At 39.5% G+C, this 12,168-nt stretch overlaps 1 protein-coding gene across 2 annotated transcripts in view; it reads left to right on the forward strand.

Moving 5' to 3' along the window:
• pde4cb (phosphodiesterase 4C, cAMP-specific b) overlaps positions 1-12,168 on the forward strand; it is a 234,224-nt gene that overhangs the window by 40,270 nt on the left and 181,786 nt on the right. For both annotated transcript variants that reach the window (XM_062028112.1, XM_062028107.1), the window contains exon 3: positions 5,061-5,263. In XM_062028112.1, coding sequence (XP_061884096.1) covers positions 5,061-5,263 — 203 coding nt within the window. The remainder of the gene's footprint in view (positions 1-5,060; positions 5,264-12,168) is intronic.

The raw sequence follows: 12,168 nt of genomic DNA on the forward strand, positions 1-12,168 counted from the left end.
CCCCCTCCATTTTTCTGCATTCTTTCGTATCTCAAGTTATCATTACGTATATGTATTGTTGCATTTGAACAACTGTATTGTTGATAATAAAGGTAAAGTATTGGTATTGTTCATTATCAATAGCGCTATTTCTATTGGTATTTGTATTGCTCCATTTGTAGTGTAATAATCTGTATTGTTTTTTATTTTCGCTAACTGCTTATTTGCTATTACTTTTACCATCATATTTGTACGTGTCGTATTTGCTGATGTTGCTCTATTGTTGTTGTTGTTGTTGTGTTTGCTGTTGTTGTTTTTGTCTCTCTGTCTAATCCCCCTCTTGTCCCCACAATTTCCCTCTCTGTCTTCTTTTTTCTCTCTTTCTATCCCCTCCTGCTCCGGCCCGGCTGCACCAAATGATAATATAAATACATTTAATAAAGTCAAATACAAATAAGGCAACAAGAGAAGTATCCTACACTTCTCTTCTGTAAAGTAAATCTGAACAGCCGATATGGGCATCTACATCAACTATATGATTTGCCTGAGAAGCTGGACAGGACAAAAAAAAAAAAAAAATCTATTTGTGGCGGACGTAATTCTTTCGTGGCGGGCCGCCACGAATAAATGAATGTGTGGGAAACACTGATACTAATACCGGTATGCCGTACAACCCTAGTAGGTACCAAAACAGATTTTGCATGTTCTACTGCACTATTATACTATAAATCACTTTGGTAGTTCTAGTCTGAGTCCTCCGCATTAGCACAATAACAGACTCTTGATTAATACAGAAGTGTGTCAAAGAAGCGCGCAGTCATCTCATTGGATTTTCAGAGGCGGAGGCCTGCTGAGCATCTTATGTCCCATCTGATCCATCTCATTCGCACTTCTTGTTTGCCGCGTGGCGGGACATCAGCCAGGTGATAACGATGTCAGCTGCTCGGCTGGAAGAGAACGTGCCGTTTGACTAATAAAAGCGACATGTCGAAGACACTTCTGTACGTAGATTATGCTGTGTCTTACTTCCAAAATGTCACCCTAAGCAACAAAAAGGCCATTTTTTAAAGGTGCATCTTTAAATAGGCTAATTTCTTAAATGTCGTTTTCATCATCTTTATATAAGGGCTTTAACCTGCAGGGACTCTTCGCTGAAGTGGGGATTGATTTTTGCGATGTGTGTGTTTGCTTGGCTGCTTCGGTCTCGCCTGACAATTTTAAAATAGGATACTTAGTCCGCCGTCCATACAAACAGGCAGAAAAGGATTTGTTTCATTCTCATTTGTCAGGAAGACAAAGCAGAAAACAGATATCGAACGGCTGTCCGGAGAAAGCGCTTAACGAAAAATTGCCAGCTCAGTGACTTGTGTAAAATATGTGTGATGAAAAGTAAAGCGTTGTACCGCTGCAATAAATGCCTCACAGCTGTGGTTAAAAGCTGCATTTTTTGTAACATTCTCCAGTCTTCCTTAATAATAAATGAATGAATAATGAGAGTAGAATAATTGCATATAATGCTTTTTAGCATTCACACATATAGTATTCTACACCAAAAATTAGAGATGTCCGATAATATCGGACTGCCGATATTATCGGCCGATAAATGCTTTAAAATGTAATATCGGAAATTATCGGTATCGGTTTCAAAATCATCGGTATAGGTTTCAAAAAGTAAAATGTATGACTTTTTAAAACGCCGCTGTGTACACGGACGTAGGGAGAAGTACAGAGCGCCAATAAACCTTAAAGGCACTGCCTTAGCGTGCCGGCCCAGTCACATAATATCTACGGCTTTTACACACGCAAGTGAATGCAAGGCATACTTGGTCAACAGCCATACAGGTCACACTGAGGGTGGCCGTATAAACAACTTTAACACTGTTACAAATATGCTCCACACTGTGAACCCACACCAAACAAGAATGACAAACACATTTCGGGAGAACATCCGCACCGTAACACAACAGAACAAATACCCAGAACCCCTTGCAGCACTAACTCTTCCGGGACGCTACAATATACACCCCCCCGCTACCCCCCCCCCCCACCTCAACCCTGCCCTCCCCAACCCCGCCCACCACAACCTCCTCATGCTCTCTCAGGGAGAGCATGTCCCAAATTCCAAGCTGCTCTTTTGAGGCATGTTAAAAAAATAATGCACTTTGTGACTTCAATAGTAAATATGGCAGTGCCATGTTGGCATTTTTTTCCATAACTTGAGTTGATTTATTTTGGAAAACCTTGTTACATGGTTTAATGCAACCAGCGGGCCATCACAACAAAATTACGCTCAATAATGTGTTAATTCCATATATATATATGTATATATCGGTATCAGTTGATATCTGTAATTAAGAGTTGGACAATATCGGAATATCGGATAACGGCAAAAAAGCCATTATCGGACATCTCTACCAAAAATGCTTCTTCTTTTCTTATTGTGTGAATACTGTACTGAACATAACATAACATAACATAACATAACATAACATAACATAATATAACATAACATAACATAACATGCCCTCCCCTGTTTACATTCAAGGGCTCTAGCTTAACAGTTTTCTGTGCTTGGTTTTTTTTGTTGGTTTTTTTTGGTCATAAAAAAATACTATTATGTGTGCTTACTGTATCCCTGCAGACTGTATTGATATATAATGTAGGAACCAGAAATAATAATAACAGAAAGAAACAACCCTTTTGTGCGAATGAGTGTAAATGGGGAAGGGAGGTTTTTGGGTTGGTGCACTAATTGTAAGTGTATCTTATGTTTTTTATGTTGATTTAATAAAAAAAAACAAAAAACAAAAATGTTTTGTTTTATTTTTTTATTTCTTGTGCGGCCCGGTACCAATCGGTCCACGGACACCACTGGTCTACAGGATTAGTGATTTGGAAGCTGCACTGTTTATGGTTTAAAGTTTGTGGTTTTGATGCATACAGTTACATTAAGGTACAGTATATCACATATTTCCAATTTATCATTACAGCATGTCTGAAAAGGAGTGGGAAGAAGCAGATGTAAATGAAGTGGTAAAAAAAAAAGATTGATTACTTTGTCTAATTTTGTTGAATTGCCATTCGGGTGTCCGTATGAATCAGGTAGTGACAGTTATTTTACAGTATTTTTGATACAATTTTGTATGTAATGTTTTATATTACATTAGTATTAAAATAAAGAGTATTACGAAAATAAAACCATGGTAACAGTGACAATGTGTGCGAATGAAACTGTGGATAACAACTCCTATATAATCACGTTTTTCCTGGGTGTGTACTTTGGTTTACTCTCACAAAAGATTAAGGCAAACAAAAGAGCTATTTGGGCCCGTTTCCACCAAATCAAAACCAACTTGGAGCCACAAAACCTATTTGATCACTATATTGAAGTTAATACTACGTATATATTTCTTATATATATATATATATATATATATATATATATATATATATATATATATATATATATATATATATATATATATATATATATATATGTATATATATATATATATATATATATATATATATATATATATATATATATATATATATATATATATATATATATATATATATATATATATATATACATATATATATATATATATAAAAATAAATAATCCGTCGTTCATGAATGAGTATATCCTTTCGGCCACCGTGTTCAATGGATAAGTCTGATCTACAAAATGTGCAGGCAGCATACCCCTTCCCCTTCGAGCTGTCCTGGATGAACTGAAATTATTTTTTCCAATCATTTTGGAACTTGCAAGCGTACTTCTTCTTCTTACTCATCGTCGCCATGTCTCTTCTTCGTTCTTCTGCTTCGTCTCTGTTATGTTTTTGGACACTACTACTTGCCGTAATTTTGAAGCAATGCATGATGGGAATCCGGATGTTGTGCGTCAGTGTATTATCGTGCCGGCTGGAATAAACACACGCTGAGAAATAGCTCCGTGCCTGCCTACTTTATGAGTTATAGATAAACCTATGGATAACGGAGACATATATAATAAAGCCATTGCCTTTAAGGCACGCCCCCAATATTGTTGTCCGGGTGGAAATCGGGAGAAATTCGGGAGAATGGTTGCCCCGGGAGATTTTCGGGAGGGGCACTGAAATTTGGGAGTCTCCCGGGAAAATCGGGAGGGTTGGCAAGTATGATTTAGTGTGGCCGAAACGGAGCTGAGGCTAAATAATTATTCGTTTAATGAGTTATCCGGCTTAATGTAGACAGGGTCTTAGAGCCACAAAACCTATTTGATCACTATATTGAAGTTAATGCTACATATTTTGTGTAGCGTGACTAAAAAAAAAAAGTCTGTAATGGTTGGCTTTCAAGGTAGTACTTAGTTACCATTGTTTGTTCGCAACAAAGGAAGCTACCGAGCTACATCATGACAAGTTAAGTGTCATGGTTGATGCAGAACTTGTAAAGACTCATGACGGTGCCTCAAGGGACAGCGTCGTGACGACAGTACACAGAAGCATAAACTAGCTGGAGCCACAAGAGAGGGATAAAAGATCCGCAGGTTGCAGACTCCCGGTTCACATGGTCGTTTGTCGAAACAGCGATGTATACACACTGACATGCTCCCTGTTTACCTTACATGACCCTCACTTTTACCTTGTGTTTTCATGAGGATGTAATTTCAAAGAGACACTTAAGGTGTCTGATATTTTGTTAGTTTTCAATGTAAGCTCTTGAACTATGTTCCTCTTTATAAGAGAGTTGCACACACTCATACACAAAGAAAATAGGTCCTGACAGAGGCGTGCGCTACTTAGCACAACAGTGAATATAAATGTGAAGGTTGGGATAAGAGGCTGATCCATGCGCATATAAATCCAGATGGACTGTGATGTATGAGAGCTCCGGGTGCCATTTGGGTCGCTTTTATGGATTTGATTATTTTTTATGCCCATCATGTTTGTCCATTCCGAATATGATACCTGTACACAGTGTTTTAAAAACGACACCCTGTGTCTTCCACTGGGAGCAGCAATAAAGCTTAATGGCTTACTAATGACCTTTACAATCCACAATGTAATTTCCTCGTTGTCATCCTGTTGCTCGGCAGGCTCGTAGAGAGTCCCTTCCTGTGGTCCACCAGGTGGTGAGACGCCGCTACTCCGGGCCTTTGCATCTTCCGCCAGTGTGGAGGAGACACTCATGTCAGGACCACCCTTCAGACAGCCGGAGGATTTCTGCAAGCTATGGCCTACCGCTGCACCGCCTGGAGGTTCTGTACCGGCGAGCGCTGGCCAGTCATGATGAACACCGGTCAGTAATGTAGCCACATATTAAGCATTTAGAAGTAGTTCTATAGTCATGCCACCAGATCATCTTTCTCCCTATTGACCCACCAGCCTGAGTTGGTACAGTACAGGATGGAACATCAACATCTGTGTTGTTTACACATAATTATACCAGTGTTTGAAATAAGAGCAGATACTATACAAGAGGGCTATTCAACTGGCGGCTCGTGGGCCAATTCCGGCCTGGGAATGACACCAGGCCGTATCCCGAGTTCAGTTCAAAACTTGGGAGACAAACATGTTTGCCGCAAATTCCTAAAATCTAGCGGAACTTGGACCACTGTTTGATTGAGTAATTGAAGAATTTATTCAAAGTTTTTTTGGTACAGTTTCATGACAGTACAGATTCACCAGTACAAGGTCAACTACAACTAAAAGGAAATTATTCAAGAAAGCCCGAGTTTGTTTCAATTGAAATTATTTTTTTCAACCCATATAACATAGAAAACATGCAGATAGAACACAGTACTTTGCAGAAAGTGTTCAAAAGACAACAATTACAGCAATAAAATAAAGATTTAAAATAAAAAAAAAACTAAAAGGCTTTGTCTATTCCCAGTTACGGGTAGCGGCCGGCTGTAGGTTGAACGTGACTTGTTAAATGGGGTGGCATGGCGTGGTGGGTAGAGCAGCCGTGCCAGACACCTGAGGGTTGCAGGTTCGCTCCCCGCCTCTTACCATCCAAATCACTGCCTCACACTGGTGAATGAATGAAGAATGATGGGTGGTGGTCGGAGGGGCTGTAGGCGCGAACTGGCAGCCACGCTTCCGTCAGTCTACTCCAGGGCAGCTGTGGCTACAAATGTAGCTTACCACCACCAGGTGTGAATGAATGATGGGCTCTCTGTGAAGCGCTTTGAGTGTCTAGAAAAGCGCTATATAAATCTAATCCATTACTTCTGGTGTTGTAGTGGTGAACATCTTTTATGTTTTGGAAGTATCTAGACCGGTACATGGGTATTTTCGTGGTATAGTGTATCTTGTACACCGGGCCCATTGAGAGAAGTTATACTCTGTCAGCTACCAAGAGCCACCCCACGCTATAGAAATGGTTAGCGGAAAGGTGAGCCCTAGATGGAAGGTTGAGTAGAAGCCTAATCAGTTTTTTTTATTGTCACAAAATCCCTTTTTGTCGGTTTTATTGTTTAGAAACTCAGGGAATTAGATTCCAATATTTGTTTTTGCCTTGTTGAGTTATTTTGCACGTCATCCTAAATGTTGTATGTAATAAAATAGAGTAAGGAAATAATTTAAATATCAATTGATCTTGTTACACATCCTAAGTTGTCAGTTATGATCAAAAATATATGTATTTAATAAGGGTGTAACGGTACACAAAAATTTCGGTTCGGTACGTACCTCGGTTTAGAGGTCACAGTTCGGTTCATTTTCGGTACAGTAAGAAAAAAACAAAATATACATTTTCTGGTTATTTATTTACCAAAATTTGTAAACAATGGCTTTATCCATTTAACATAACAATAACATACATATACACACAGGGTCGATTGCAAGGGTTAATGCAGTCAACATATATAAAATAAAAACTAAATAAGACAGGGCTCACAATTGGTTTCTTAAAGGCCTACTGAAACCCACTACTACCGACCACGCAGTCTGATAGTTTATATATCAATGATGAAATCTTAACATTGAAACACATGCCAATACGGCCGGGTTAACTTATAAAGTGCAATTTTAAAATTCCCGCCACACTTCCGGTTGAAAATCTCCTTTGGATATGATTTATGCGCGTGACGTCATAAAATGCACGGAAGTGTTTGGGCCCTATTGGACACAATACACAAAGCTCTGTTTTCTTCGACAAAATTCCACAGTATTCTGGACATCTGTGTTGGTGAATCTTTTGCAATTTGTTTAATGAACAATGGAGGCTGCAAAGAAGAACGTTGTAGGTGGGATCGATCGGTGTGTTAGCGGCTAAGTACAATACTTACAGCAACACAACAAGGACTACTTACCCTGATAGAAGACTAGCGGCTAGCTGATGCTTGCCGCCAAACCCACGGATGAAGTCCTTCGTCGCGCCGTTGATCGCTGGAACGCAGGTGAGCACGGCTGTTGATGGGAAGATGAGGGCTGGCTGGCGTAGGTGGAGCGCTAATGTTTTATCATAGTTCTGTGAGTTCCGGCTGCTAAGTTGCTAAATTAGCCTTAGCGTCGTTAGCAACAGCATTGTTAAGCCTTACCAGGCTGATAATTTTTAACCGTGTAGTTACATGTACATGGTTTAATAGTATTTTTGCTCTTCTGTCTATCCTTCCAGTCAGGGGTTTATTTATTTTGTTTCTATCTTCATTTGAGAACGATGCTAGCACGTTAGCTCAGTAGCTAAGCGTGTCACCGATGTATTGTCTTGGAGATAAAAGTCACTTTAATTGTCCATTTCGCATGCTCGACTCTCATTTTCAAGAGGATATAGTATCCGAGGTGGTTTAAAATACAAATCCGTGATACACAATAGAAAAAGGAGAGAGTACATAGTTCTGTGAGTTCCGGTTGCTAAGTTGCTAAATTAGCCTTAGTGTCGTTAGCAACAGCATTGTTAAGCCTTACCAGGCTGAGAATTTTTAACCGTGTAGTTACATGTACATGGTTTAATAGTATTTTTGCTCTTCTGTCTATCCTTCCAGTCAGGGGTTTATTTATTTTGTTTTTATCTTCATTTGAGAACGATGCCAGCACGTTAGCTCAGTAGCTAAGTGTGTCACCGATGTATTGTCTTGGAGATAAAAGTCACTTTAAATGTCCATTTCGCGTGCTCGACTCTCACTTTCAAGAGGATATAGTATCTGAGGTGGTTTAAAATACAAATCTGTGATCTACAATAGAAAAAGGAGAGAGTGTGGAATCCAATGAGCCAGCTTATACCTAAGTTACGGTCAGCGAAAAAAGATACGTCCATCACTGCCTCTCAAGTCCTTCACTGTAACGTTCCTCATCTACGAATCTTTCATCCTCGCTCAAATTAATGGGGTAATCGTCACTTTCTCGGTCCAAATCTCTCTCGCTCCATTGTAAACAATGCGGAATTGTGAGGAATACTAGCTCCTGTGACGTCACGCTACTTCCGGTACAGGCAAGGCTTTTTTTATCAGCGAGCAAAAGTTGCGAACTTTATCGTCGATTTTCTCTACTAAATCCTTTCAGCAAAAATATGGCAATATCGCGAAATGATCAAGTATGACACATAGAATGGATCTGCTATTCCCGTTTAAATAAAAAAAATCATTTCAGTATGCCTTTAACAAAACCTTTCTACATATAAACTGCAACATTTCCACATATAAAGTGCAACATTAAACTGCTTCAAGTTGTTGCTCAGATTAAATAAAATGATAAAACTTTTCTTCTACATACAAAAAGTGCAACATTAAACAGTTTCAAGTCAACTCAGCCTCAGATTAACTTTTCTTTTCCCCCCCCAGCCTTTAACCCTGGTGACTTTCACTCAATTTTCATGTTTTTTGCCAGAAAAATCAGTTTATCCACATTGTCTGCAGAAAGAGGAGACCTGCTTGCAGTTAAAATGTCTCCAGCTGTGGAAAATACCCTTTGGCTGGGCACGGAGGTAGCAGGTATGGCGAGGTAGTGCCTGGCTAACTTGGCAGTAAGAGGATATATGGGCTCATTGTTCTTCCACCATAGAAGTGGATCAAAATCTAGTTTTTAATGCAATATGGTCTTAAATCTGCTGCTATAAAAACACCAACGGCATTTGTTATTGCTGTAGCCCTGCCTGACTCGCCGAGGAGAGGCTGCTTGAATGTAGTGGGAGCTGTATTTGTTCATCTTTCTCTTCGTTGAAGCGATGTTATCCATTGTTTTATCGCACCGCGAAACCGAAATGTTCCCAAACGGGAGATCTTAACAAGGCAGGAGGGTCTTCCAGCTCTGGCTTTTGCATGTTGTAGTAGCTCGATCGCTGTTAGCATGCGGTGTGTTGTGCCTCAGTGTGCATTGTTTACACAACCTGCGGTACGCTACTTAATATGTCCGTGTGGAAACTCGTTCGGTACACCTCCGAACCGAACCGAATCCCCCGTACCGAAACGGTTCAATACAAATTTTTGTACCGTTACACCCTTAGTATTTAATCATCCTGAAAATTTAAAGTATGCACATTGGTATGGCCAATACTAGTCCTGTAACTATTTGATATTGGATTGATACCTAAATTTGTTGTAAAACTAAAGTAAAGAATCCAAACAACAGAATAATAAGTGTTTATTACATTGTAACATAAGTGTATGGAAAAAGCATGCTACAACAGAAAGTAACCAGATATTAACAGTAAATTAGCAAGTAGATTTTTGACAGTTTAGAGGAAACATTGCAACTGAAAATGATTCAGTATGTTACCACATACGTCAGCAGCTTTAATGATAGTTCTATTATCATTTATATGCCAAATCATTTATCGTGATATAGTTTTTAGGCTGTATCGCCCATTCATAGTTCTGTACACCAAATTTGACGTGACCCTTCAGTTTCCGTTTCTTACCAGTACTTAGTATGGTGTCAAGCAGTGGTCGTCCAACTTACTCACTGTTTTGTGCATTCTGCTCTGTCTCAATGGTTCCAAATCGTTATTAGAGTAGCTTTTCTTTCAGCTGAAACAAGTCTGCCTATTCTCCTCTGCCATCTCCAAAGCACTTCTCAACAGAGAACTGACACTCACCGGAAATTTCTCTTGCACAAACCACTTTCCGTTCAACTCGAGAGATGATTATGTGTGAATATCTCACTCGATTAGCAGTTTCAGCCTGTCTGTCACCAACAACCATGCAACTATCGCTTTTATCTTTTTCTTGGTGTATACTTACATTTCTAATGTCTATAGTCAGTGAGTGGGTAAATCATTGGTATTTCAGTAGTGTTTTTTTATTTGGCAAAATAGCACAAACCATTTCAGAAGGCTACATTTCAGGAACTCTCAACATCGTAGTTTTAATGCAACATACATTTTATTTGCAAAATGGCACAAACCTACTCAGTGGCCTAGTGGTTAGAGTGTCCGCCCTGAGATCGGTAGGTTGTGAGTTCAAACCCCGGCCGGGTCATACCAAAGACTATAAAAATGGGACCCATTACCTCCCTGCTTGGCACTCAGCATCAAGGGTTGGAATTGGGGGTTAAATCACCAAAAATGATTCCCGGGCGCGGCTACGCTGCTGCCCACTGCTCCCCTCACCTTCCAGGGGGTGATCAAGGGGATGGGTCAAATGCAGAGGACAAATTTCACCACACCTAGTGTGTGTGTGACAATCATTGGTACTTTAACTTTAACTTTAACTTTAACTTTAACTTAAACCATTTCAGAAGGCTACATTTTAGGAACTCTCAACATCGTAGTTTTAATGCAACATACATTTTATTTGCAAAATGGCACAAACCATTTCAGAAGGCTACATTTGAGGAACTCTCAAACATCGTAGTTTTAATGCAACATACATTTTATCTTTACTTGAGTATTGTTGTGCAATACAAATGCTACTTTTACTGCGTTACTTTAAGTTTCATTCCGATCGCTACATGTATTTATATCATCATTACATTTATTTATATCCTGTTGATTACTGCTTGCAAAAAGACACATTCATTTGGCTTTTTAGAGCAACTTCTTCCAGCGGGGATGGTCACATGACTCTGTTTCACCAATCCAATGCAACCACTCCATTTAGAAACTATAGAAAAACTAGCAAAGGAATAAGGAGCAGGAAACCAACGTAACTTGTTGCATGAAGCAAACAAAACAGCCAGACCGAGTGTGGCGAGAGGCAGGAATAAATAGCTCTCTGATTAGTAGGGGTGTAACGGTACACAAAAATTTCGGTTCGGTACGTACCTCGGTTTAGAGGTCACGGTTCGGTTAATTTTCGGTACAGTAAGAAAACAACAAAATATACATTTTGGGGTTATTTATTTACCAAATTTGCAAAATCTTCCACCAAAAATATTTTTCTTACTGGAATATTTGATGTGAAGTAATCAGAACCTTGGATAGGTCAGTAATTCATAATAACATTGATTTTGATTCAGTATTATGTTTTGAGCAATGGCAGTTTGAAATAAAAAAAAAACAGCTTTGTTTTATTAGTCAACATTGCAACTTTTTCTAAATTACATTTAACCTTTAAGCTTTTTTATTTCACTTTTGTTATGTTTTTGTTTATTTTAATAGTATTTTTAGAATGTGCCGTGGGCCTTTAAAACATTAGCTTTGGGCCGCAAATGGCCTCAGGGGCACACTTTTGACACCCGTGCTATAGATAATAAAAAATTTAATCTGATAAATCTATCGATAAAAAGCAGAGCCTGGCGATGCATGCGCGTTTATCATAACCCTCTCGCTCTCTCTGTCTCTGCCTCTCCCTTGCGAATGCTGCTGCGCGCACAATTTGTTTTGTTTTTAACCCCTTCTTAACCCTGAACGTACATTGAAAATACACGCAACCCTAACTCAAAATGCCGGACATTTGAGGCATTTAAGAAACTCCGCCCGGACAGCTTCGCAAAAGAGGACATGTCCGGTGAAAAGAGGACGTATGGTCAGTCTATTGTAGCCCGTTAGCTGCTAGCATGCCGTGTGTTGTGCCTCAGTCTGCATTGTTTACACAACGTGCGTTACGCTACTTAATATGTCCGTGTGGAAACTTACGCTACTTAATATGTCCATGTGGAAACTCGTTCGGTACACCTCCGGACCGAACCGAAGCCCTCGTACCGAAACGGTTCAATTCAAATACACGTACCGTTACACCCCTACTGATTAGTGACCAGGAGCAGGTGAGTGTCCCGACCACTAACCAGAGGCAGGTGAACATAATCAGCACCCATGGCAACGAG

The sequence above is a fragment of the Entelurus aequoreus genome, linkage group LG19 (assembly GCF_033978785.1).
Source record: "Entelurus aequoreus isolate RoL-2023_Sb linkage group LG19, RoL_Eaeq_v1.1, whole genome shotgun sequence".
Taxonomy (NCBI): Eukaryota; Metazoa; Chordata; class Actinopteri; order Syngnathiformes; family Syngnathidae; genus Entelurus; species Entelurus aequoreus.